General features: G+C 35.7%; 1 protein-coding gene across 1 annotated transcript in view; it reads left to right on the forward strand.

Moving 5' to 3' along the window:
• The window catches only part of Ndst4 (N-deacetylase and N-sulfotransferase 4), a 312,207-nt gene that overhangs the window by 124,801 nt on the left and 159,655 nt on the right, over positions 1 to 27,751 (forward strand). Inside the window, exon 3 of the mRNA XM_006970412.4 lies at positions 22,197 to 22,284. Coding sequence (XP_006970474.1) covers positions 22,197 to 22,284 — 88 coding nt within the window. The remainder of the gene's footprint in view (positions 1 to 22,196; positions 22,285 to 27,751) is intronic.

Consider the following 27,751-nt stretch of genomic DNA (forward strand, 5'->3'; position numbering starts at 1 on the left):
TTTACAAACAAGGCTATTCTGAGTCCTAATGCTGTAAATTAATCCAGGGATCATCACACACCACATTCATCTGTCTCACAACCCGACCTGCTCTCAAATCATCCTTTGATAGCTGGAGTCCTTAAAACCATGATCTTTAAATTGTACTCCAGATTATATCACTTTTCTGCTGATACGTATAAACTCCACAACTCTGATTTCTCAACTGGGGAAGTTGACTTTCTCTTTACAGTGTTTCCCCTTCTCTATTTGGACTCATCCAGTCAATTCTTCAAAAACTCACTATACATGAAGATGTGAACTCTGAACATCATTTCCCCACTCAGCAGTCTCCCCGTGTCGTAACCATTACATTCAGCATTTCCACACATTAGATCATTGGTTTACTATTTGTATTACCTTCTGGAAGGTGAACTCCTAAGTGAAGGACTTTTTTATTATTGTCCAAAGCTGCAGTATCTACAGTGCATAGAACGGATAGATAATATTAGCAATTTAAAGGTTATTTAAATATATAAGTACAGTGATGTTATGCTTCATTTCTTTGAAATTCTTGTTTAAATAATAGCATCTAAGTAAAAACATACACCTAGAAGTGGGTAGTACAAGTCACAGAAAAGGTTAGCATGCACATAGGAATATTCTCGGTGTGCTTTTGCTTGTAGAAGACAAAGGCAGGACTGTATACCATTACCTATAATACCTTTGTTTTTGTTGTTCTCCTGTGTGAGCATCTGACCAAACTCACCTACCGGGAGTCAGAGCTTGGAAACTAGTCAGTGGTGATCAGCTGGTAGAGTCTGTTTTGTTATAAACATGCATGGTAATTAGGCTGCAAATAGCATTGTATGTTATTTGATGTGATGCACAGTTAGGAGTGACAGGAAGATCCCACATGATCACTTTCTTTTCTTTTCTTTTTTTTTTTTTTTTTTTTTTTTTTTGTAAAGAAGAAAGGTAGAAAGATCCTGCAGAAGGTAATTAGTCTACCATGTGCATGAAAATCCCCATCTTAAAATACACTACATTGTGAATTTGCACTTTAGTTTCTATAATAGTCATGGCTGTGTGTACATAAAGAAGTCTTTTCATATTCATAGAAAAAAAACTAGAAGTGCTTGTTATCTTTTTCCTGCTGGCAGAGTAATGAGAATATTCTACTCTATTTGAGCTTAAACAATAAATAAACCCCAGTGCCTCAAATATACACAAAGTAAGTCACAACTTGGTAGCCTTTGGGAATGAATCTTAGAAACATATGTAAAGATACATGTATATGAATATATTTTTGTCAAATATTTAATTTTGTATCATAAGAATTTTTTTCAAAAAATTTAATGTTATTTTAAAATAAATATGTAAATATTTATTTGGTTTGCCATGAAATGACTATGCAATATCTTCATGAAAATAAAAAGCAGGAAAAGTTTCATATGCAGAATCTACAAGCCTCAGTAAAGAAGTGGGTGTGTATGTTTTAGAAGGCAGAGAACTCTAGCTGGATTGAGAAGGCCGCTTAGAAGAAGGGACCCTAATAAATGCTTGTAGAAGTGCAATTCCTGAGGGAAGAGATGCCAGTGATGTTTAGTTAAGTTTGATTTTGATCCTGTAACTAAACGTGCTTATTTATAAAACAGTTTTTGTTAAGCTTCTGGGTAAGCTTGTAGCTTTTAAATACTGAATTTATGCCACAATAATGAAGAAATTAGAACTTCTCCAATGGTAGTTCTTTGGCAATTCAATCATAAGTGGTAAAGTTTATTTCTTTTCTAACTTCCTGTAGGTAATTGGTTAAAATGTTTAATTTGAAATTTCTAGTCTTTTTTATCCAAGTTAGGTTGCTATTAACAATAGTTTAAAAAATTAACTATAGTACAATATAAAATAGACTAGACATTCACAATAATAACAAACATTTTAATAGATTCCTCCCATTTACTTATGTTAGTCCAAGCTATATTTAAAAATAGATATCATTCTTATTCAAAAGCAAGACAGATTTAGCCACCATATTATCTGTTGCATATGTTTATAGTAAGTACAGTAACAGATGCCTGCAGTACCAGCACTCTGAGGCAGGGTTGCTATGACTTCAAGATCAGCCTGGGCTAAATATGGAGTTTGAGGCCACCCTAGTGCACAAACTGAGATTCAGTCTTAAAGGAAAACAAATAAATAAACCTGATGAAAGCATGTATTTATTACCACACCACCTATCCAAAGTATGGTATAAAATATGTGAATACATATTGGTGTTAGAGGTTATTTTTATTAGACCCACTGGTAACATATCAATCATTTGCTACATGTCTACACATAGCTAACTCCATTGTCAGCTGTGTATCTTTTGTGTTTTTGGAACCAGGATTGGAGAATAATGGCAAGAATTGGAAGGTATTTTTCTTTTTCATCTTGAATATTATAGCAGGAAAATAGTGTTTCAAATTAAACTCTCAAATACCTATCATCTATAGAATTCCTCTGTGGTTCCAGGCATATTTAGTAGCGCTTTTAGCGGACAATCAGATATCAAATCATGCCAGGGGTCTGTGAGTTTTGTCATGATAGCTTAAGACCCTTAAAGTCAGCCACAAAATTCTGAAGCTCTCGCAGTGCATCCATGTATGTGTAGAATGTTTTATTAAGATGAGCATAGAAGGTGTACTTTGTGTGCTCAAGAAACATTTTGGAATTAACTACAGTTAAAGATGAATTTAATGACATAATACATGTAATTAATAACTGATTACCATGCCACTAAAAACATTTATAATCAGCATGTGTGAGAGAAATATTTCTAGAGATGAAATAAGAGAGAGCAATCAGGCAAGTTTTTACTGTCTTCATAGTGGCAGATGTTACAGTAAGTCCACCCTGTACTGAGAAAGAAACAGAGATATCTCCATGAACAAGAGCAGATAAAGTTATCCCAACGATACATAACAGCATTTGAGACTTGAAGAAGTGGCTGCTTCAGAGCCCTGAAGTCTTAAAGGCATAAAATATAAACTGAACTTTATGTATAAGAATATACATTTTAAATAGCCAACAGAAAATGATCTTAGTGACATCCTTGGAAGAAGGTTCTTGTTTCATAACTACATATCAGGACATTTTTTTTAAATTTTATCTTATTTTTTTATTTTTTATTTTATTTATATATTTTTCTCTCTTTTTACCCCACAGGTCCTTTGGATATATATTATGGCTTCCAGTTTAGTGTTTTTATGCGATTCCAGAGTGTGAGAACGAGTGGGTCTCTGCATCTATATCTGTTTCCTGTGCCTTTTCTTGGGCTCTTTTCCTTCTGTTTGTTTTGTCCTATTCAGATGTGTTAGCTTTTGTTTTATCTTCTTTTATTCTAATCCCTTAGAAACCAGTTGTCTTTTCTAATGAGAAACAGAAAAGGCCTGGATCTGGATGGGAGGGAAGGTGGGAAGGAACTGGGAGGAGTAGAGGGGAAACTTATTAAAATATATTATGTGAGAAAAAATATCTACTTTCAATAAAAGGAAATTATATATGCATACTTTAAAAAATCTTTCTATATTTATTTATCTTTGAATTTTTCTTCCTGGATGTGTGTATCTATAGCATATGTGTGCCTGGTGCCTTTGAGATCAGAAATGGGGGTCAGATGCTCTAGAATTGGAATTATAGGTGGCTGTGTGCCACCACAGGGTTCTTAATTGGAACCTAAGTCCTCTGAAAGATCTGCAAGTTCTCTTACCCATGAGACAAATTCAGATTGTTAACAAAAGAAACTTAATAGATACTTTTAATTTTAAGCAAGAAAAAGATTTTCCAAGTTAGTATAGTATTATATTTATCAAGAGTGTAATTTTCTTAACATATAAAAGGTTCTATAATATTAAGAAACATCTTGATCTGAGGATCTTTTGAGATAGCACATCTCAGAACAAGGGAAAATGTACCCCTTGTACAGATCATTTTCAGACAGCTAAGTGATTGTGTGACTGACTGTTTAGAGTCATATTTCTTTTGCTTTGCACTGAACAGTTAATACTAAGCCATATTCCAAGAGAAATTGGTACAGCCTCTGAAAACACCTCTGCCCCAAGCAGTAGACAGTCACTTAATGATTCAACTTTGTTTCCTAAAAAACCATTTCACAAATTTGAGCAGGTGGGATGGGTGATACTCTCTGAGAGTTTAAAGAAAAGGTAAACTACATCAACTTTAAGATTTTTTTCCTGCCAATCATCACCATTATATTAATGTCATTAACAACCTTCAAAAATATGTATAATGCAGTGTTCCTTAAGCACTTTTATAGTATTATCTGGCTTCACAGACACTCTAACTTATGAAACATAGCAGGCAGAGCCTAATTTCTTGCTAAGGAGTTTTGTTTCATTGCCTAACTTTTTATGTACAACTGTCCATGTCAGTCCAATATAGGCAACAATTTAAGTTCCATATCTCCAACCAACTCCAAAGATGGTGACTGGATTGTATCTTCTCTGGAGTGCCCATATACAGTGGGCATACACCACCCTCCTTCATGGAAGCTGAAATTTGCAGAGACATAAATTACATATTAAGGTTCTTGCCTAACACACAAAGGACCTTAATCCAGGACACTGCAGATCCTCATGGTAATGTCTGGTGCATTTGGAGATACCCAATGCTCACTGTCACATAATAATAGACAGGCTTTGTTCTTTCAGTTGTGTGTGTATGCTTTCTTTCTCTCCCTATTTGATTTATTATTCCTGAAGCTGCCTTTTAGTTCATTAAGTTTTCACTGATCATCTCCCAAATAAAATCTTAGCTATAAACCAGTGCAATCGTAACATGAATTGATTATTTACTCAACTAGTTTTGGGCTTGGAAAAGTAATACCACCAATTTGTTAATATAGTATTTAAAAATTCTTAGTAAATAAGTCATATTGCAAACGATAACCTCTGAAGTTACAATATATTTATGTTTTTACAATTCAAGGTATTGTAGGCCATGGTGAAAACTTGGAGTAAAAACCTTAGAGTTAATTAAATACTAGGATTAAAGATAAGTCTTGGTGGAGTCAACTTTAGAAAGGAGAATGCCAAGGACTTAAATAGTACTATTTCAAAGGTCATAGTGAATTTGCATTTTGTTCAAGTTTCCTTATTTGATTCTAATTTATAATCAGTTATATAGGTAACTGGGATTTAAATTTTTCCCAAAGGCCTGTGTTTTAATGGTTTGGTCCTCTGCTTATGTTCCTATGAGCTACTGTAAGCTCTAAAGGATGAGTTGTTCAGAAAAAGGGAGTTGGACTTTAGTCCTTTTCCATATCTTTCTTTGATTTTATCCACTAGGAAGAACAGCTACTATGTACTGTATCACTAGAGACCTATGTTACCAGGCCAACAATCCACAGATTTAACCTCTGAAAGCATGGCTAAAATAATTTCTTCATAGAAGCTGATTATTGTAGATGCTTTGTCACAGTTATGGCTGAGCAATATGAACAGGAAAGAAGGAAACCAATTCAGAGTGGGAGGCTCTGTGATAGTTTGGATGACTTGGGTAAACTAAAGTTAAGGGTATAGCTCAGAGAGAAACTGAGTCTTGTAGTCACTGGGTACCATCCCACCAAATTTTAAAGGGTCTTATTAATAAAAAAGCAAAAACCTGAGAGGCAGGTATTGGGGTGAATTCTGAAATATCAGCGAAGCAGAACAGGTAACGTCACCTTGCCAACTTCTCAGCCAATCCTGTTTTCTCAACTGGAAGCCTCTGATTTCTTATCTGAATAGATCATAACTGAACTGCTGTTAAAAACCTAAAAGCTTAAAAGCCTCTAGTTCCTGGTCTTATATACATTTTTGCTTCCTGTCATCATTTCCTGGGATTAAAGGTGTGTGTCTTTCCCAAGCATGATATGAAATCACAAGTGCTGAGATTAAAGGTGTGTATCACCTTGCCTGGCTGTTTCCAGTGTGGCCTTGAACTCACAGAGATCCAGATGGATTTTTGTCTCCCAAGTGATAGGATTAAAGGTGTGTGCTACCAGAGGGGGGGGGGTGTTTCTAGCCTCTATGTCTAATCTAGTAGCTGTGTTTTCTTTGACTCTCAGATAAGTTTATTAGGGTGCACAATATATTAACCACACACCATTTTCATTGAATTACTGGTCCTAAAGAGAGGAGAGAAAACAGATGTAGAAGCACACCTAGTATACTTTGAAATGACCAAGAATTCTGTGAGTATAAACTTGAATTTGAGACTCTCCAGTAACAAAGTTTAGGGTGTATGACAAACCCACTTGCACCTAATACAACGGACATCAAAGGCAAATGGAGTGTTTCACTGATGCAATCAGACAAAATCCACGACACTGTAAATGTACTTCAAATTTAATGATTTATATAACCTTTCTGTGTTCTTTGATAATCATGCAGAAAATGGAAACTCTATTCATATGTGATATGAGTTAATGTTATTTTACAAGATCAAATCAGCTTTCAGATATTATCTTCTCTTTGCCAGTATGGTAACCTAGTGTGGTATTTGACCTTCCATTATTCTAAAACGATATCTTGTGCTATGAAGATATTCCTCAAAAACATTAAGTATATAGTTTATCTATGCAATGTAGCATCCAGTCCCTGGCCAAAAAAACAAAAATGTAAAAGTAAAGACTTGAAACTCTTTCCTATTAGAGTGGTGTGTGGAGGTTTCCACAGTGCACCCATGCTCTTTGCGGAAGACATTTGGGAAATGGGAGTGGAAGTATTGGTTTTTTTCTTAAAAGGCTTCCCAACTTTTCCCTTCTTCACTGAGAATCAGAAACTGAATCATCTATGAAACTATGGCCCACTCTACTATCCACACCAGGCCAGCAGCAGCCACACTATTTGATGTTTTCTTTTTTTTTTTTTTCCATCTGCCGTGCCTCAAACGGAAACCCCATTTTTATTATCTTTTGCTGGAACTACTACCAAAGCCTCCTGAAAGGTTTTGTCTTCTTCCTGCTTTACTGCCTACTAGAAGACTATGTTAACCAGACCAATTAGCCATGGACTTTAACCTCTAAAACCATGACCACAAAAAAGTCATTGTAGAAGATTATTATTATTATTATTATTATTATTATTATTATTATTATTTATCATTATTATTTATGGATGCTTTGTCACAGTTCTGGCAGAGTAATATTAACAGGAAAGATAGAAACAGATTCAAAGATGGAAACCAGTTCCTCCTCAGCAAGTCCTAAGAGGACTCACACAAAACTATGAATCACTTTTTCTGTGATGTAGAGAACATGTTAATATGATCACGTGGTTTTTTTTGTTTGTTTTTTGTTTTTTGTTTTTTTTTTTTTCAAGACAGGGTTTCTCTGTGTAGCTTTGCACCTTTCCTGGAACTCACTTGGTAGCCCAAGCTGGCCTCGAACTCACAGAAATCCGTCTGGCTCTGCCTCCAGTGCTGGGATTAAAGGCGTGCGCCATCACCGCCCGGTGATCACGTGGTTTTTAATGACGTTGAATCTAGTTCTATGTCAGGAGCAAATTGCCATGTCCCTCATTTGGACATGTTTATACTACTATTATGACCTTAACTAAATGACCACTCTTTCAAAGATATTTTCATTGATCTATTGTCTACTCTGTGACATGTAGGCATTTTGTGTTTCTTAAAACAGTGGCATACACCAAAACTCTTTCCAATTAAATAATTATTTTATTGATTTGTAACATGTATAAATGCAAATTTGTCAGGTTTGTTTGTCAAGTATTTGTAGTAAACCTTATTTTATCCATTTATAAAATAGAGTTAACAATGGAATCATTGGTGGACATATAATAGGATAATTCAAGTAGTGTGATTTACATTACCAAATGTAGGGAAAGCTCAGTAGTGTTTGGATATTATGGTTTTGTTCTCTACCACATCCCTCACACACCGAAGATTGCCCAAATCACAGCAATAGCATCATCTGCATGCAAGGAAGGAGAGGAGGGGTGTGGAGAGAGGAGCTGGGAGATGGGGAGCTCCAGATACCTGATTTCTGGTGACTTAGCTTGGAGAAAAGATAAGGTGAGAACACTTGAGATACACATGAAAAGAAGAAAGTGTAAGTAGATTTTTGACTCAGAGAGTTTTGTTCAGATTAAGCTTAATATTGCCAAAGGAGCCAGACAACCTGAATGTCACCCCTACAAAAGCCCCCCACATTTCGGGTCAGTATTATCATCAGAGATATTTATTTATTTAACGTTAATTAATTCATCCATTATACAGAGGTAAATTGTTCAACAGCACAATATCTAGGATATATGATGTGGTTATTTACTACAGATAACTTTGGTAGAGTTATAAGCTCATCACATAGGTTTCCTCTTTGATAAGCAGTAAGTTTGTTTAAAAAAGAAATCAACCATAAGAAAAAATATAGATTAATTTTGAGGGAGTAGGGGAGATAAAGAGAGTCAGGAACATTCAAAACCAAACTTTAAAACCTTCATACTCCTTTTATGAGGAAGCCTTATTACTCATCATTTGTATATCTAGTCTTTGGACCAGATGTATATGGAATTGACTACTTTCAAACCTTGTGACCACACAATCACCTTAATGCAACCTCAGGTTCTGAAGGTTACATTGAGTACTATGGAAGTGTGCTCAATTTTATCCCTGTTGTTCTGAATGAACCAATCTTTCCTGAAGCAATTTCTCTATCTGAAAAATAGCAGTATAACTAATTTAGATGGAGGATTCCAAAAATGTGATTTTTAAGCATATTTTAAAGATAAGAGATACCATTTTATTTAGTTATTGATTATAACAAAAAATTATATAAAATATAAATGTAAATACTATCACCTCAGAGCATTTTATTTTGAATAATGAGCAGTTAAGTTGGTTAGGGTAGTTTATTCCTACAATGACAGAACTTGAGAGTTTATAAGGCAAGAAGGTTATAAGTAGAATAGACATCCCAAAGCAAACAGGAAAATGCCCATGAGCCTTCAACCCTAAAAAAAAAAAAAAAAAAAAAAAAAAAAAAAAAAAAAAAAAAAAAACTGGCAATGGGAGAGGTATTAAAACACCCTAGGGAAAAGCATACCAATTGGTTATCCAATACCAAATGGTCAGGCTGAAAACATACATGTAACCTTATACAAACTGAGCAAGTTATATCTAGGACTCTCTCTCTCTCTCTCTCTCTCTCTCTCTCTCTCTCTCTCTCTCTCTCTCTCTCTGTGTGTGTGTGTGTGTGTGTGTGTGTGTGTGTGTGTGTGTGTGTGTGTGTTAACAACTAAAAAGTGGCTGTGAATGAGCAAGAAGGAGTATATAGCCCTTTGGCTCAGCCACCAACTCCCTCAAGCACTCCCTGGGAACCCACTAGCCACTGTGGCCAGGAAAAAATGTTGGCAGTCTTCTTTCTCCTTCCTCTCCTCCAAATCCAGTTTCCCTGAAAATCTGATGTGACCTCTCCTCCATATCTGCTTCCATTTTCGGGGTAAATGCAGACCCAAGTGGCACACCCAAATTTTTTGTTCCCTCCTATCAACCTTCCTAATTCCCTTTTCTCCCAGCCAATTCCTCTTTCTTAGTGTCAGCTCCCAATACTTAGAAACAAATTTTACACAGGACCCCCAGTAGCCACACCTGAAATGATCTCAGGATCATTCTTTATCAGGCGAGCCACAGCCTCCACACTCCTAAGGACAGGAGAGAGCAACAGAAACCAAGGAATGGAATACCTATCCAATGAACACAAGACTGGATATCAGCACCAAGAATTACAATCACTCCAAGCCCGATGCTTAGACACTAGCATAAAAACAACAGTCAATAACAGACAAGACAGTATGTCTCCACTTAAGCCTAACAACCCACTATAGTAGGCCTTTGGATATGCAAGATAACTGAAGCATAAGACATGTACTCAAAATAATTGTTAGGAATACGATCAAGGACATTCAAGAACACAGAAATAAATCCATTAATGAAATCTATAAATAGCCAAATAATGAGTGTGATCAGACAAAAACTGTGTAAGACATGAAAGTGGTAATGACAAACTGAGGGAAAATTTGAAGTGGAACACTTAGGAATTCAAGCAAGTATCTGAGAGGCAACAGAATAAAAGACACGAGGCAATGAATACAAGACAGAAAAAATTGATATCTTGGTCAAAAAATGCTAAATCTTAAAGAATCAAGGCATAAAACATCCAGGAAATCTAGAATACTAGGGAAAATATGAGTTTTACTAATAATAGAAATAGAGTAAGGAGAGAAAACTCAGGTCAAAGGCACAGAAAATTATTTTCAACAAATCCATAGAAGAAAATTTCCCCAACCTAATAAAAAAGGTGATTTTTCAAGATACAAGAAGCATACAGAACACCAAAGGAACTGGATCAAAAAACCAACTCCACACAGCATATTATAATTAAAACACTAAATGTATAAAACAAAGAGAGAATACTAAATGATTCAAGGGAAATATGACCAAATAAAATATGAAGGCACATTGATGAGAATAATACTTGACTTTTCAATGGAGACACTAAAAGCCAGAAGGGCCTGGGTGAATGTTCCACAAATTTTAAGAGACCCACAGATAACAGCCCAATCACTATACTCAGAAAAGCCTTCAGTCTCAATAGATGGAGAAAGAAAACCATACAAGCATAAAACCAAATTTAAGTAGTATCTATTGACAAATATATCTCTATAAAATATGCTAGAAGGAAAGCATCTATCTGAAGAGGTTAATATCATCCAGCAAGGAATGAATAACCTCAGACAAGCAAATCAAAAGAATTTGGGTAAAACCTTACCACAACAACATTACTAATAGGGATCAACAAGCATTGCTCATTGATAAATTTCAATATTAATGGTATGAATTCCCCAATAAAAAGACACTGACTAACAGAACGGATCAAAAAACAGGATCCAGCCTTCTGCTGAATCCAAGAAACAGACCTTGACATCACAGATAGGAAATATTCAAAGCAAAGGGACCTAAGAAAGAAGCCCACGCTGGGTGGTGGTGGTGGTGGTGGTGGTGGTGGCACACGCCTTTAATCCCAGCACTTGGGAGGCAGAGGCAGGCAGGTCTCTTTGAGTTTGAGGCCAGCCTGGGCTACAGAGTGAGTTCCAGGAAAGGCTCCAAAGCTACACAGAGAAACCCTGCCCCCTCCGCAAAAAAAAAAAAAAAAAGCCTGTGTAGCCATTTTAATATCTGACAAAATAGACTTCAGATCACAACTACTCAGAAGAAATGGAGAAGGATATTACATACTCATTAAAGGAAAAATCCACCAAGAGGATATTGCAATTCTAAACATCTATACACTGTAGCTAGAGTTTTCCTGCCTTGCCCACAATCAGGACAAATCTTTGTCACCCGCCAGTCCCACAGCCTCTCAGACCCAACCAAGTAAACACAGAGACTTATATTGCATACAAACTGTATGGCTGTGGCAGGCTTCTTGCTAATTGTTCTTATATCTTAAATTAACCCATTTCTATAAATCTATACCTTGCCACATGGCTGGTGGCTTACCGGCGTCTTTACATGCTGCTTGTCCTGGCAGTGGCTGCAGTGTCTCTCCCCCCTTCTTCCTGTTTCCCCAATTCTCCTCTCTCCTTGTCCCGCCTATACTTCCTGTCTGGTCACTAGCCATCAGTGTTTTATTTATATAGAGCGATATCCACAGCAATACACCAAACACAAGAGCACCCAAATTCATAAAAGAAACACTGCTACAGCAAAAGCACATGCTGACCCATGCTCAGTAATAGTGGTTGACTTCAATAACCAAATCTCACCCATAGACAGATCATCCAGACAAAAACTAAACAGAAAAATGCTGGAGCTAAAGGATGTCATAGACCAAATGAGCCTAACTGAAATTTTCAGAACATTTCACCCCAATACTAAAAAAATACACCCTTTTCTCAGTAACTCATAGAACTTTTTCACAAACTTGCCATATACTGGGAAAAGGGGAAACCTCAATAGATATAAAAAAAAAAATAAAATAACACCTTGCATCCTCTTTGATTGCCATAGATTAAATCTGGATAGAAACAACAGAGAGCTTACAAATTTATGGAAATTAACAACCCACTGGTGAGTGGAAAATAGGTCAAGATAGAAATTAAGAATGAAATTAAAAACTTTTTAAAAATTGAATGTAAATGAAAACACAACTACCCAAACTTATGGGACACCATGAAAGTGATTCTTTTTTTTTTTTTTTGTTTGTTTGTTTTTCAAGACAGGGTTTCTCTGTGTAGTTTTGGTGTCTGTCCTGGATCTCATTCTGTAGACTAGGCTGGCCTTGAACTCACAGAGATCCACCTGGCTCTGAAACCCAAGTGCTAGGATTAAAGGCAAGATCCACCACCACCCTGCTTACAAAAGTGTTTCTAAGAGGCAAGTTCATAGGACTAATTGTCCACATAAAAATAATTGGAGAGATCTCATATTAGTAACTTAATAGCACTCCTAAAAGTTCTAGGGGAAAAAAGTAGTAGAAATAAATCCAAAAGGTGTAGGCAGGAAGAACTATGAAACTCAGGGCTGAAATCAATGAAACAGAAACCAAAAAAAAAAAAAAAAAAAAAAGGCAATATAAAGTTACAATAAAACAGAGTTTGTTCTTTAAACAAAAACAAATTGACAAAGGAAACAGACAATATTGACAAAACCATAGCCAAATTAACTAAAAGGCAGATAAAGAAAATACAATTAACAAAATTAGAGATGAAAAGTGGGACATAATAGATACCAAGGATACTCAGAGTATCATAAGAGCATACTTTAAAAACCTGTTTTCCACCAAATTGGAAAATCTGAAAGAAGTGGATAATTTTCTTCATATATACCACCTACTGTCAAGAAAAGATCAGCAATTTAAGCAGACCAATAACCACAAGTAAAGTAGAAGAAATAAAAAAAGTCTACAATCCAAAAAAGCGCCAAGATTAGATGGATTTAATGCAGAATTCTACTAGACTTTCAAAAAAAGAATTAATGCCAAAGCTCCTCCAATTATTACACAAAGTAGAAACATGAGGAACATTGCCCAATTCTTTTTAGAAGGCCACAGTAACCCTGATACCTAAGGTATATTAAGACCCAGCAAAGAAAAAAATTAAAATAAATTTCCCTTTTGAACATAAATGCAAAGTTCTCAATAAAATGCTTGCAAACTGAATCCAACAACAGGCAAAAAACCATCATCCAGCATGGTTTCATGCCATAGATGCAGGGATGGTTCAACATATATAAATCGATAAATGCAATTTGCAGACTGAAAGAAAAAACAACACATGTTCATCTCAATAGATACAAAAATGTCTATGAAAAATGCAACACTACTTCATGAAAAAAGTTATGGAGAGGTTAGGGATATAAGGGAGATATCTCAAAATAATAGAGCCAATTTGCAGCAAGCCCACAACCAACATCAATCTAAATGGAGACAAGCTCAAAGCATTTCCACAAAAATCAGACACAAGAAAAGGTTGTCCACTCTCTCCATACCTCTTCAATATAGTACTATAAGTTTTAGCTACAGCAATAAGTCAACTGAAGGATATCTAGGGGATACAAATAGCAAAGGAAGAAATCAAATTGTCCTTATTCACAGATGATATGATTGTATACTTAAGTGACTCTAAAAATTCTATCTGGAAAATTATACAGCTGATAAACACTTTTAGCAAAGCAGAAGACACAAAATTAACACACAAAAATCAGTAGCCTTCTTATATACAAACAGACTGAAAATGAAATCAGAGAAACAACACCTTTCACAATAGTTTCAAACAATATAAAATATCTTGGGGTAGCTCTAACCAAGCAAGTGAAAAACTTGAATGATAAAAATTTTAAGACATTGAAGAAAGAAACTGAAGAAGATCTCAAAAGATGTAAAGATATTCCATTTTCATTTCAGTAAGATTAATATAGAAAAAATGACATTGTGTCTAAGGATAGATTCAATGCAATCTCCATAAAAATTCCAAAACAATTCTTCATTCTTCATAGATTTTTTTAAAGGACAATTCTCAGCTTCACACAAAAAAATAGGATAGCTAAAGCCATCTTAAACAATGAAAGAACTGCTGAAGGTATCCCATCCCTGATCTTAAATTTTACTACAGAGCTATAATAATAAAAACAACATGATAATGACATAAAACTGGCACACTGATAAATAAAATTGAATTGAAGACCTAGACAGAGTAGGGGAACACTCATCAATTGCTGGTGGGAATATAAACTTGTATAGCCACTACAGAAAACTGTGTGGTGATTCCTCATGAAGATGAGAATAGATCTACTCCAAGATCCAGCTATAGTACTCTTTACCATATTCCCAAAGGACACTTCATCCTACTGTAGAGATATTACCCAACTATGTTCATTGTTGCTTTATTCATAACAGCCAAAAATCGGAAACATACTAAATATTTATCAATGGATGAATGGATAAAGAAAATGTAGTATATTTCCACAATGCCATATTACTTGGCTGTTTAAAATGAAGTTTGCAAGAAATTGGATGGAGCTCGGGGAAAAAAAATCATCCTGCGTGAGGTAATCCAGTTCCAGAAATACAAATATGTAATGCATTTGCTCATATGTGGATTTTAGCTGTTAATTCTTTGATGAGCAAGCTACAATTTGCATAACCACATGAGTTACATGTTGAGTTAGGGAATGGGTGTGGGGGTGAGGGGTCTCCCTAGGAAGAGGAAATAGAATAGCTAGCTACGGGTGGACACAGAGGGACAGGACTAGGACGATCAAATGGGGAGGAAGAGGAAGGGGGTACAATGGAGGGAGTATGGGGAAGGACTGATGAAACTAAAGACAATTTGTGGAGTCATATCGAAACTTAATACAGTAGAGGCACCGTAAAACATGTACATGTATGAAGGCGATCTGAATGAAATTCTCACACAGCAGGGGAGACATAGTCCCAGCAGGACATATCCTGTTGCCAAATGGAGCTTCTACTGCCAGGAATGTTATGTCTCACTGAGTCATTGGACAAAGGGGCTCCATGAGGACCCCAAACAATCTAGGCTTGGTTGTGCTCCACAAACTGACAGTAAGTTCCTATCGCTGGAGACAATACCAATACAACTAATTGAACATGCAGAAGTTGAGCTGGAACTGGTGCCTATCTGGAATTTTCCCCTTGAGGAACTAGTGTTCATGATACTGGAAGATCCTCTGTACCCTACCAAAGGACAAAGGTAAACATCAACTCAATTGCAAAGTCTCTGATCTACAATGATGACCTGCCTGCAAGATACACTTGTGTAACAGTGACACAAAGCTTGGACACCAACCAACATCTTGCTTGACTTAAAGCCCCCTAGATGAGATAGAACTCACACCTGGAAATGTTCATGTGGTATAGAACCAGTGATCAGATTGATCAAGGACCTAGAGGAAAATCAGATATCACTGTTCTGCTACAGGAACATGGCCCTAAAATGAATCCTAGTGACATTTTTGCTATGGTCATAAATCAGACTTTTTTTGCTCAGCCATCATCAAAGCTTCTTCTTGCAGTAAATAGGAACAAATACAGAGACTCGAGAGCTGGAAAATGTACAGACAGTGAGAAATCTTGGAACTCTACATCCTAAATGTGGTATCTCATATATTTGGTTGTGAGCCTAGGCTTTAATGGCTGAGCCATCTCTCTAGCACTAAATGGGGTATCTGTCAAACCCCTCCCATCAAGGCTCAGGAAACCTTGTGAAAGAGAAGGTAGAATGATTGTAAGAGCCAAAGGGGATAGAGTACACTAAGGAAGCAAGGCCTTCTAGACACAACAGGACTGGATGCACAGAGACTGTGGCAGTATGTACAAGGCCTACATGGATCTGATCTAGATGGGGCCCCAGTGCTGGAAGGAAAAGTAGACACAAGCCCCTATCCCTTACCCAGAAGCTATGTCTAATTGATAACCACTGGCAAATGAAAAAAATCAGTTGTTTCTAATGGAGCCTCACTAGGGAATCTTAGAGTTGATTGAGGGAAAACAATGATCAGAACATATGGTATGAAAAGACATCTATTTTCAACAAAAGAAAGAAAAAAAGGAGATATGGGACGGTTCAAAGGAAGGAAGAGAAGAAAGAGAAGGTAGAAAGTTGTAGTTAAAAGATAATATCAAAAGGAAAAAAAGAAAGGAAGGAAGAAAAGAAGGATAGAGGGGGCTGGGAGAAAGGTAGCAAGAGTATCATGGCAGAACAAGGAATGAATGAAACAAGTTTAATTCCATAAGAATAGATCGAAGTGCATATATAGACATCGATGCCTTATTAATTAAATGCACTTAGCCAAAGGAGTAGATTCCTATAAAAGCCTAAATATAAGAACTAAATGACACATAGTGCCATATATAATGCACTTATACTCTTTGTTTCCTGGACTCCATTGAAATCTCCTTGACACTACTAAAATTGTTCAAACCAGAATCCATAGGCTGTTCTGAACCTAGTTGTGCAGTGAACAGAAGGCAAGCTTGGGAGCAGGAATTGATCTAGCATCCTGGTGGTCATTTCACACAACCGACTTGAGACTTTCTCTACCTTTAGAAGATATGTGATGTTATACACACCTGTATCCAGTAACAGGCATCTAAATCAGGAGTTCATCCTGACCTCCAGAACTGACAGTCTTAACACTCTAATTGAGAAAATACTATGAAAAATTAAGTTTGAATTTTATCTGTCTCTTTACTAGTATCTACTTTAAGGACAAAAGTCAACTTGCTTTATTAATATTGAAGAATTCCTTATGAGATCATAGAATAAGCAAAAGTAATAATGTCTATTTCAATAATGAACAACTGTGTTTTCTAAGGAAATTACATACTTATTACTTTTAATGTCCTATCAAGTCCTTTAGTGAGTTCCTCATAAATGGAAGAAGGATACAATTTAAAGCTCATTGTATCTTAAAGCTCAATGTATTGTTTTATATGAATTAAAAGCTATTATCAACTGTTTTATTTTACATCTACTCTCAAGCTAAGTTCCCCTACATATTAAGATGTGAAAGCATACTTATACCTACCTGGTATTTCACTTTTACTTTTACTGTGCTTTGCTTTTTACTTTATTCTAAAATTGAGATATATCATTTCCAGATTATTAATAATTTTTTCCAAAACCTAGGGCCAATTTTAAAAGTTTCCTCATGCTTCATCTGCTCTTAACTTCATATATTGTTTTTGTTCTGATCTTGCTTCTAGTATTTTACATGTTTCCTATTTTCAAGTTACTTTTTATTTTTCAACTCCTCTGTAATTTTCAAAGCCTAGCACTTTTGTTTTTCAAACTTATTTTAGATAATTATGTTTAAATTTTAATTGATTTTAAAAATATGTTTATTGTTGTATTTCATCACTGAAAAACACAGAAACTTACTTCCTCTGGTTTGGGAAAACCAAGGAGTATTTACTTAGCATAAAGCAAGATGATAAATGGGCATCTTTGACATTTTTATCTGAGTCCATTTGCTTTATTCTCATAGTACTTGTCTTTTTACACCCATGTTAGTCATGACATGCATTAGGAGGCTATGCCCGCACAATTCTATTCCTTTCGTCAACAGAAATGTCTGTGTGATTCTACAGGTTTAAGTAGAACCAGGATACGAGTGTCCATGTCCCCTGGCCTCCGTTCCTCCCTTACTCAAGTTGAAATACATTGCTATACAACTTTGATATTATATGATAGGCTGGTAAAATGTAACATTTTTCTATATTGTTCTGATACAACATTTGGCTGATCTATGTTTATCATTTTAGCATTGAAAAAATGTTACAAACAGAATAAATGGAATGAATCCTATTTATTGTCATGCATTAACATGTGCTTTTATCTGGCTGAACATAATTCACATGCACAACATTACATTTTCCAACAAAGGATACAGAAAAATGACTAAGATTTGATCAACCTGAACACTCTTATTGACTAGAGAGGGAAATAAGATGCAAAGTACATATAATAAAGCAGAAAATTATGCAAATTTTAAGAAAATAATTTAGAAACACTCTCTAAGAGATGAAGAAAAGAAAAGTTTTGAAGCCTTAAAGGTTGCTTATTGAAGAAACATGGCATTTGGATAGAGATTTAATGAATGGATGGCGTTTTGAATGGGTATTGGGAGAAAGGGTGGCTTCCCAAGCAGAATGAAGAGTGAGAAAGACATAGAGACACATAAAAGGCAGTTCAGTGGTGGTTCAGTTTAAGGATTACCTGGTGAAGTAGGGAATGGAGAGATGCATGTAGCCTAATGAGATATTTAAAGATCCCAGGGATTTATGATTGATAGGAAAGACTGACATCTCTAGAATTTATTGAATTTCTTTACTGACCACTATTTATTGAAGCCACATTGTGTAGCAAATAATTTTTGCAGGTCCTCTATGATGTAATCTTAAAATAATTTTATTATGTAAGTGTTCTCTATTCCATTTTATAGATATAGGAAAAAATAAAGAACTAAAATGGCTGATAAAACTTGATTCATTAATAGAATAAGCTTCCCTGAGCCAAGTTTCCAATGCACTTCCTGTGTCAGAAGCCTAGCATGATTACAGAGAGGAGTGAATAGAAAAAGTTGAAAATGGACAGTGGAAACATTGCTGTTCTCTACAAGCTTTTTAAAACCCAAGAGAAAGGTGATTGGAGCTTGCTAGGTAAGGTTTAGTCAGGTAGTTTTGTTTCCTTATTAGATTGTTCCTTCCAAAAGCACCTAATGAGCAGGTGTGTAGGAAAATATTCTATAAAACTTCCTTAAAAGCACAATCTCAACTTCTCTGAAGAGGTGTAATTACACACATATGAATGTCAGAATCCATATCCTCTTTGCTCTGTCTGCCTCCTCCTTCTTCCTCTCTCTCCTGCTCCCTCTCTTTTGCCCTCACCCTCCTTTTTCCTTCTCCACCACCACCTCTGTCATCAGTAAGGCCTGAAGCTATGTGGTTCATGCTTATTACTCTCAATACAATAGTAAGCCCTTATTTAATCAAAGTGATGATGGATGCATGTAGAATTATGAATGAATTTAGGAACTCAGTGGAAAAAACAATGAGTGGATAGGATTGGAGAGGAAGATGGGAAGGAAGGAAAAAAAATGTGTATTTGAAAATGTGGGATCACAAGGACTGAACATTGAGTGGGGGGACAAAAAGGCACCCAGTAAGAGAAAAAATGCATAATTTTGTATTAAAGGCTTTATTCCACAGCATTGAACAATAACCTCAGCAAGCTTCATGAATTTTGAAAACACTCTCTTTTGTTTCTTTTTTATTGAAAATAGAGTATGCTCTCATACAGTACATCCCAACCACAGTTTCCCTCACTCCTCTCCTCCCATCTGCCCCCTCCAACTCTCCTCTCCCATAGATCCACTCCCCCTCCATTTCCTTTTCAGCAAAGAGCAGGCCTCCAAAAGACAGCCCAACAGGAAAAAAAAAAAAAAGATACAATAAGACAAGGCAAAAGTCTTGAGGCTGGACAGCAACTCAGTAGGAGACAGTCTCAAGAGCAAGCAAAAGAGTCTGAGATACACCTGCTACTACTTTTAGGAGTCTCACAAAAACACCAAGCTAACAGCCATTATATATAAACAGAGGACCTGGTGCAGACCCATGCAGGCCCCGTGCATGCTGCTTCAGTCTCTGAGTCCATGCAAGCACTGCTTAGTTGCTTAGTTGATCTGTGAGCCATGTGCTCCTGCTGTCTCCACTCCTCTGCCTCGTGAAATCTTTCCTTCTCCTTCCAATTTCTAGGTGGAGGGACCCAATGACCCAATGAATATGGATAGCTCCAATTTAGACTCTCTCTCTCTCTCTCTCTCTCTCTCTCTCTCTCTCTCTCTCTCTCTCTCTCTCTCTCTCCTGTCTCTGTCTTTCTTTCTCTACAATATCTGGCTGTGGGTGTCTGCATCGATTCCCATCTGCTGCAGGAGGAAGCCTCTCTTATGATGACTTGACAACAGATTGATCTATGAGAATAGCAGAATATCGTTAGGAATAATTTCTTTAATTTTTTTAAGACTATTCATGTTTGGTTCTACCCTAGGTCTTTGGGCTGTCCTTTCTCCAATTTCTGGCCATTCAAGCATGAGCTCCCTCTTGCGAAGTGGGCCCCAAGTTATTGGACAACATCTTCTTTTTAATATTTACTTAAGTCTCATTGCATCTTGTTATACCATGTTCAGCTGATACTCTACTCTGGGAGGCCTGCTCTTTTCTGAAGAAAGACAGAGGAGACAAGGATCTGCGGACAGGGAAGCTGGTAGGACTAGAAGGAGGGGAAATTGCAGTCTGGATGTATTGAAAACAAAAAGTAAAACCAATCATGTTCAATACTTGCTAAAATTCACTAAAACTAGTTAGTTTAGCTTCCCAGAGGTGTTTTTTTGTTTGTTTTGGTTTGGATTTTTATGTTTTTCCTGTTTGTTTCTTTGTTGTTTGTTGTTTGTTTCAATAACCTTAAAATAAGATTGGTCATGATTACTTCCACCATAATTATGGTCTTGGATTACCACTGACCGTCGTATTTTATTAGTTTCTGCTTAGTCACTGTTCCTCCATCCCCCATTTCTCCTTCCCTTCCCCCCACCTTCCTTCTTTTCATCCATGCTTCTTCTCCTCTCTTACATTAATGTTGGGTCTTTAAGGACCTCTCACACAGTCCTGAATAGGGAAGTGAGGATTGAGAAAAAAACAGATAGAAAAAATAGAGACATAAAAGAAAAGACAGAGACACAGGGTAGGTTCAGGAGGGCTCTCCCTCAATACCGCAGCATCCCCAAGTTTATTTCTCACTGCCTTTTTATATAGAAGCAAGGAGGGCAAAAGACCTTCCACACTCAAGGACACCATAGTTCAAGGAACAAACAAGCATAAACACCTCCTAATTCTCAAGACATCTTGTGACCACGCCTTTGGCCAAACATCCTGTTATCCAGCCTTGAAGAGACATCTGGTAACCATTCTTTTGGCCAAACATCTTGTTATCCAGCCCTAAGGAGCAAAGACAAGCTTGAGCTCTCTGACCTTGAGTCAAGATGGAATCAAGCCACAAACTGGAGTCACTGTGGGCTCCCACACATTAAAATCAAACAACTTACAAAGAATAGTAAGGACCATAAAAAATGTTTGAAACCAAAAACTTATTCATCATGACTGATGCCAAGTAAACAATCTAAACGCTGGCTTTCTTTTTCACCCTAACAGATGGGTCTAGTAGTCAAGAAGTATTGAAATTAATAGCACCAATTTTCTACCAGAATAAAGTTCTCTTGTAAAATCTAATGGAAAATATGATAAGAGTTCTCAATCAATAAATTAATAATCATGCCAATAAGAAAAAAAGTGTATTACAGAGTTCCAAATTCTGCTATGTATGTTAAGATGGGGTGCCAGAACTGGAGGATTGATAGAATGAGTAATTCTGGCTAATTACTGCCAATGTGTTCTTATCTTACCTACAAGTGGGAAGTTATAATAATGTAATTCAAAAATCTAGGAATTAAGGAAATATTTGCTATATTGGTATAATAGAGAATACTTATTTGTGGAGTTGGCAACATATAGCATGTGTATTCATATATATATATATATATTTGGAACTGCAAGCAATGCCTTGTAAAAATGTATATTGCTCATCTGTTTATGAAGTAAAACCTAAAGCTTTCACTTTAATACTTTTACCTTAAAAATCATGGGAGTGGTAACATGGTCACATAATGAAATGTAGTGCAAATAAAAGTTCTGCCCTGTTCCTTGGTAACATACATAGAACTTGTCTATAGCAACAATTCTGAAAGTTTCCCCATGGAAAGGAAATGTAATAATCTGAAATTCAAGAAATGTCTCATACAAAATGAAAAATTATTTCAAGGCTGTGCAGTTGGAGAATTGGCTCTCAGTGATGCATAATGTGCTCAGGACTTAACTGTTTCACAGTTCTGTGACCTTCAATAAAATAACATCCGTAATAATTACAATAGCTGTAATATGAATACACAATTGATGCCCATCAGACACCACAGCTCAGCAAAGCTCTATTGTTTCTCTCATGCCCACACATTTGTGAAAGGGGCATCCCAAACTTCATATTTATTTTTCTAAAATTATGTTAATTTCTTATTTATTTCAGGCATTACTAGAGACTCAAAATTTACTGCGCACTCAGGTTGCAAATTTTACCTTCAACCTTGGATTTTCAGGGAAGTTTTACCACACAGGTAAGAAGTAGCTTTGTGTTCCTCAGGCAGCTACATATAAATAGGATAGAGAACTTTAAATGTTTCATAAGTAGTAGACATAGGATGTCTATATTGATTATGAAGGATGGGAAACTTGGGTGCATTGTATGAGTAGCTAGATCCAAACATCACAGAGTTTGTTTACTTGGCAAAAGCTTCTAAATTCAAAGGCAAAAGAGATAGCACATTGACTTTAGAACTCTGTAAGAGGAACCATCATTATTATGCCAAGTGTGACTGTGCATTCTTTTGTCTGTGTCATGTAGGCAAATGAACAATGTAGAAACAAAGATGACAGCGGCATCACTAACATGAACAGAACTGGGCAGAATCTTTGGCCATCAAATGGTTGAGTGATAAATACTTTGGTGTATATTATTTTAATAGGATGTGTATTTTATAAGCTCAAAGAAATGCAGTTGACTCTAAAGGTCATCTTGTTGATTTACCTTCCTGTAAAAATTTTTTCCTAAAATTATTTTTGCTTAATCCAACTGATATCTATTAAAATCCTCACAATCAGTCATGCATTTTCCCCACCTCCGTCCAATTATCTTTCTGTTTATTCCCAGCCCCTCAACAGAGTCTCAAAACAGGGTTGGTGTTTACATACTTTATGTTCTCCGGTGTCTTGTTTCTTTGCATTCTCACATTCAGATTTTGACTTTTACCTTGAGAATATTAGTATTGTGCCATGTTACATTAGAGTACAGAGAACCATGTTCATAAAATTTATTGTCTTGCATTGATAGAGAAATGGTAGTAAATTACGTGTTGGGACCTCTGTAAAGATGACATTCAAGATCTGTACCTATGTGTGCATTTGGCTGTAAAGTAAATGCTTTGTTTAAGATGTTAAATTGTAGGTTCACAGCATCTTAGAGGAAACATATCATGGTCATCTTTATGCACTTATGCAGCTTATTGACTCATTAACAATATCCCATCAAAGGTAGCCTGTCATCATCCTAGAGGCAGCTTGTTTACTCAAGGAGTCTGTCTAACCCAAAGTTCAGTGTGGTTTATTAGGAGAGTAAAGTAGAAATGGCTTATTTTTTTTTCCTGATGTATGTTAGTTAAACTTTTTGTTCTACTTTGAAATATTTAAATTTGTTTAAAGTAGTAGAAGGGAAATTAATACTTAACTAGTTGATAAATCAAATGATCGTATATCTTAAAGGGCATTTGAAGAGAGATTGGGTCATCATCTCTTCACAGGCAAGGCAATTCTAGCTTATGATTTTTAAAATCACTATGATTTTGCAAATCTTCTTCAAAAGCCTCCTTAAGAAATGAGTTCAGCCTTAAGAAGCTCTGACTATGAAGTCATAAAGCAGATAACTGTAATGGCTGTGTCTGCTCATGCAGGGGAATAAAGCTATGGGATTACTTGGAGTTCATATACAAACAGTACAATTTTGTCTTAAATAGCTTCATAGTGTAAGCAAATCTGTTCTCTTGGATATCTAGATAACCACCTCCGTTTTTATTCCCTTCTCATACTTAGACATATTAAACCTGCCAGACAAGTTTAGAGTTTGTGTTGATGGAATTTATGGTACTTTTTATTTCTTCTTTATCATGCTGGGCATGTGTATAGTACATATCCATTAGGAAATGAACATGACAGTTTTTGTTAATATTTAAAAAATATTTATTAAAATACTCCCCCAAAGACACATTTTAATTATATCTTTTAAACAGACTTCATTGACTCTGAACTGGAACTAGCATAGCCAAAAAAAAAAATAGAAAGAAAAAAGAAAAAGAAAAAGAAAAAGAAATGATGATGATGATGGAAGAAATATTCCATAATGTGATGCTACAGTGATAGCTCACTTAGCAAATAGGACACATGTATGTATAAATACATAAATCTTAAGAATTTAATTTTCTCCACATAAATACATTTTATTTGACTGCTCTGTTGTGTTGTCTAAAGGGGTATAAAATATCATTTTTCAAGAGTGTAATCATATTATGTTGAGTTCATATCAATGCATTTAAGCTTCAGACATTTCCTCAAGTGCTGAATGCTGTGATGCCCTCTATCATAAAGGCATACCTCATCTCTGGCTAGTCACAATTCTATCTGGAGATTTAACCTTATAGAAAAGCAGGTTGAAAGCCAAGGAAGTTCATTACTTCTGTGTGCTTGTGGCTGTGATGTGTAACCATTTTCTCCCAGGATGGTGTGATTTCCCAGTACATGAGGATACTGATTGATAGGCTTCATTATTCTGAAGACATTTAATCTCATGTTTCTAGTGTAGCAATGACTACTGCTGCATGGGTTAGACTTCGTCATTTCTTTGTATTTGTCATGTGTTCTTCCCTATCCACCTCTCTGACCTTCATGTTAAAGCCAATCTCACCCTAAAATGTCATATTACTAAACCTTCCCTAAAAGTTATTCGTCCACCAGTGGTAGATTGAAAGAGGTACACATAGTGCTGATTAAAAAGAAAAAAAAATAATGAAAGTGGAGGATTTAGGATGATTTTTTTATAGTCTGAAAATGTTTGCATCTTAATTGAAAATACATCATGAAAGCTCCACCAAATGGAAACCCCACCCCTGAGTGAGGCCACCTTCTGGGAGAGCTGTGCATTTTAGTTTTCACTGGACATAATTTCTAGTGAGCATTACTGCTGTTATTATAATTTAATAACCAATTAGACCTAATCCAATCAATAATTGTCATTAATCATGTTTGGAAATTGGTTAAAATTGTTTTCCCAGGTTGTCACATTTACTCCCTAAAAATTGACTTTGTTAAATATGTGTTAACTTCAAAGATAAAAGAAGGGAAATGACTGTCTTAGTTTTGTGATTTTTTTTTTTTTACTCTTCCATATGCACTGTGGATTAAAAGACCAGACATTAGAGACAGATGGGTTGTGTTGAAATCAAGCTTTGACATTTTACCAACTATATAAACATACAGAAACTATGTAACCTTTCTGTGCCTTAGTTTCCACATCTAAAAAAGATGATAATATTACCTCTCTTACATGTAGTTTAAGTGCTCATTATTAGTAATTTTGGAAGTATTTTGTATGAGAATAAAGGTCTATGGAATCCTAATTTAACTCTGTTTTCTAATATGGGGATAGTAGGTATCTTTTAATATACATTTATTCACTGGTTAGTATAGGTGGTTTTTGTTAGGTTTCAAACCTTCAACAAATGACTATGGTGTGTACTTAACATCTCAAAGAAGACCTGCTCAGACAGGTTCTACCTGCATTCCTCAGTCCCTACCTATTACAGGATCCTCTTGACTAGTGTAACCCACCCCCTACTCAAAACTTCTCCAGCCCATGGGGCTCGGCTGCTCTTGCTTATATAATCAAAACATTTTGGTTACCTGCCCTCTGTACATATGGGCCTCCTGGCTGCTGCTCCATGTCCCCCTGCCCTTCCCTCCCTTTCCAACTCCCCTCTCTTCACTTGGCTCCTTCTAATCATGGCTACTCTGAGCTCTCCCAGATGTGTCTACCTCTGGCTATACATTGCCACTGATATTTAATCAGCTTTCTCCTCCACCATAACTAAGAGCACTCTTGTTTCCTTTTCCTTTTCATTTTTTTTTCATTCATCTATATATTCACCTATGGGAGGTCATACCAGGTATTGAATAAAAGAAAAATTTAAAGAAAATATGTCTTCACATTTAGAAATTATAATATTTCATGCATAATGAGCATATTTTTGTGTAAAAGAGATGAAACAGCCAATGGAATATTTTGAATCTTATTTTACTCTTACAACTTTACCTTTAATCTGTTAATCTATAGTCCAAATCTTGCTAAAAAGCATTGTTTATTGGGTCCATGGCTATAGATTAGTTGTAGAGCACTTGCCTTGTGTTCAGAGTTCAACCCTTAGTAATGAAAAAGACAAAATCAAAAACCTTTTGTGGACAGATTTAAAGAGCTTTCAGAAGCATGTCATTATCTCAAAGCAATGATTCAGCAAAATTGGTGACAAGAAAATAAACCTTTTGTAAATTTTGACTTAAAATGTATGCTCTAGGAAACAAAAAAAGGTTAAAAAAGATCGTATTTTAAAAAGTACAAAACCTACTTTAGTTTATATTAATGATCATTTAGACATAATTTTGGCCTAGTTTAGGTTTAATTGGAACACAGCCAATTTAATACCTTTAACTGGTATCTATATGGTCATCATGAACTACAAATAACATTTTAGTCTAACTTAAGCATACATGAGTATTGAAAAAGTATGTGCTTTGACTGCCAAAATATAGCATTTTCATTTATAATGAAAATTACTTAAAATTCTACTGTGTTCTAACAGCATAACTCGCTATCATATTTTTCATTAAACTATATAGAGTGTCAAGGGTCAGCCTCATGTGGCTTTGGATTATATGACCAGCATAAAATAAAAGAACGGTTGGCAGAAATTAATCTAGGATATTTAAAAAGCAAGAAGTCTAAAAAATGTCACTTGCAACATTGCCTAGAGTACTTGTCAATTAGCATAACCTCTGATACAAAATTGCTGATATTTTATGATCAGTCATTCAACTGTTTATATCAATATTCTACAAATTGAGCAATTGACCTTGTTTCTGGTCAAGGAAGCGTTCTGACTTCCTGCCACACACAATAACGATCAGTAGAGCTGAAAGGGAATGAAATATTTCCTAAACCCTCTATGCTCAGAGAAAAACAATCTGGTTTTATTTGATGAAAGAAAGTAATTCTTTCATCATTTGTGACATAAGTGACTCTTTCAAATGCAAAGCTCAGTCTGTTTAATTATGGAGATAAGAAACACCTGTAGCATAAGTATTTCACCAGTGGAAAAGGTAAATGATTCTTAGCTTGGATTTCAACATTAGATGGTCTTAATACACAAACATAAGTCAATGACCTTGGAGTCTGATACCAACAGTTTTAGACAACTTATGGAAATTATGAATGTTGTCTACCCATCTCATTCACAGAATTTCATAAATTTCTAAACTTCATTAACCCTGTATGATATGAACCTGCTAAGGTCATTGACTGTTTTAAAGAAGGCAGAATTAAGTTATTTTAGTAGTCATTGTTCTAGGAAAAGTAGCATACTACAGAACAGCTTAATGGATCCAATGTTTGCTTTTAAAAGGTGTGATCTATGCAGGCTGAATCTTTAAGAATTTGTGAAAATATGTCAATTAAAAGCAAAGCAATTAAACATCAGCTGGCTTGATTTTCAGAAGATGTTTGTAGTCTATGCACTTCTGTCTGGAAGTCACAACGTGAAGTGCTTTCATCAATTGATCTCATTGACTCATTACTAAGACCTTATGGCAAAAGTATTTGCATCCTTGTTTTAAACCAGGAAACTGGGACTCAGAATTATACCTCTTCAAAATCAAACAGTTACCTTTATAGGAAAGAAGGGACTCTGTTCCTGGATCTGAATCCAA

The sequence above is a fragment of the Peromyscus maniculatus genome, chromosome 6 (genome assembly GCF_049852395.1).
Source record: "Peromyscus maniculatus bairdii isolate BWxNUB_F1_BW_parent chromosome 6, HU_Pman_BW_mat_3.1, whole genome shotgun sequence".
Lineage (NCBI taxonomy): Eukaryota > Metazoa > Chordata > Mammalia > Rodentia > Cricetidae > Peromyscus > Peromyscus maniculatus.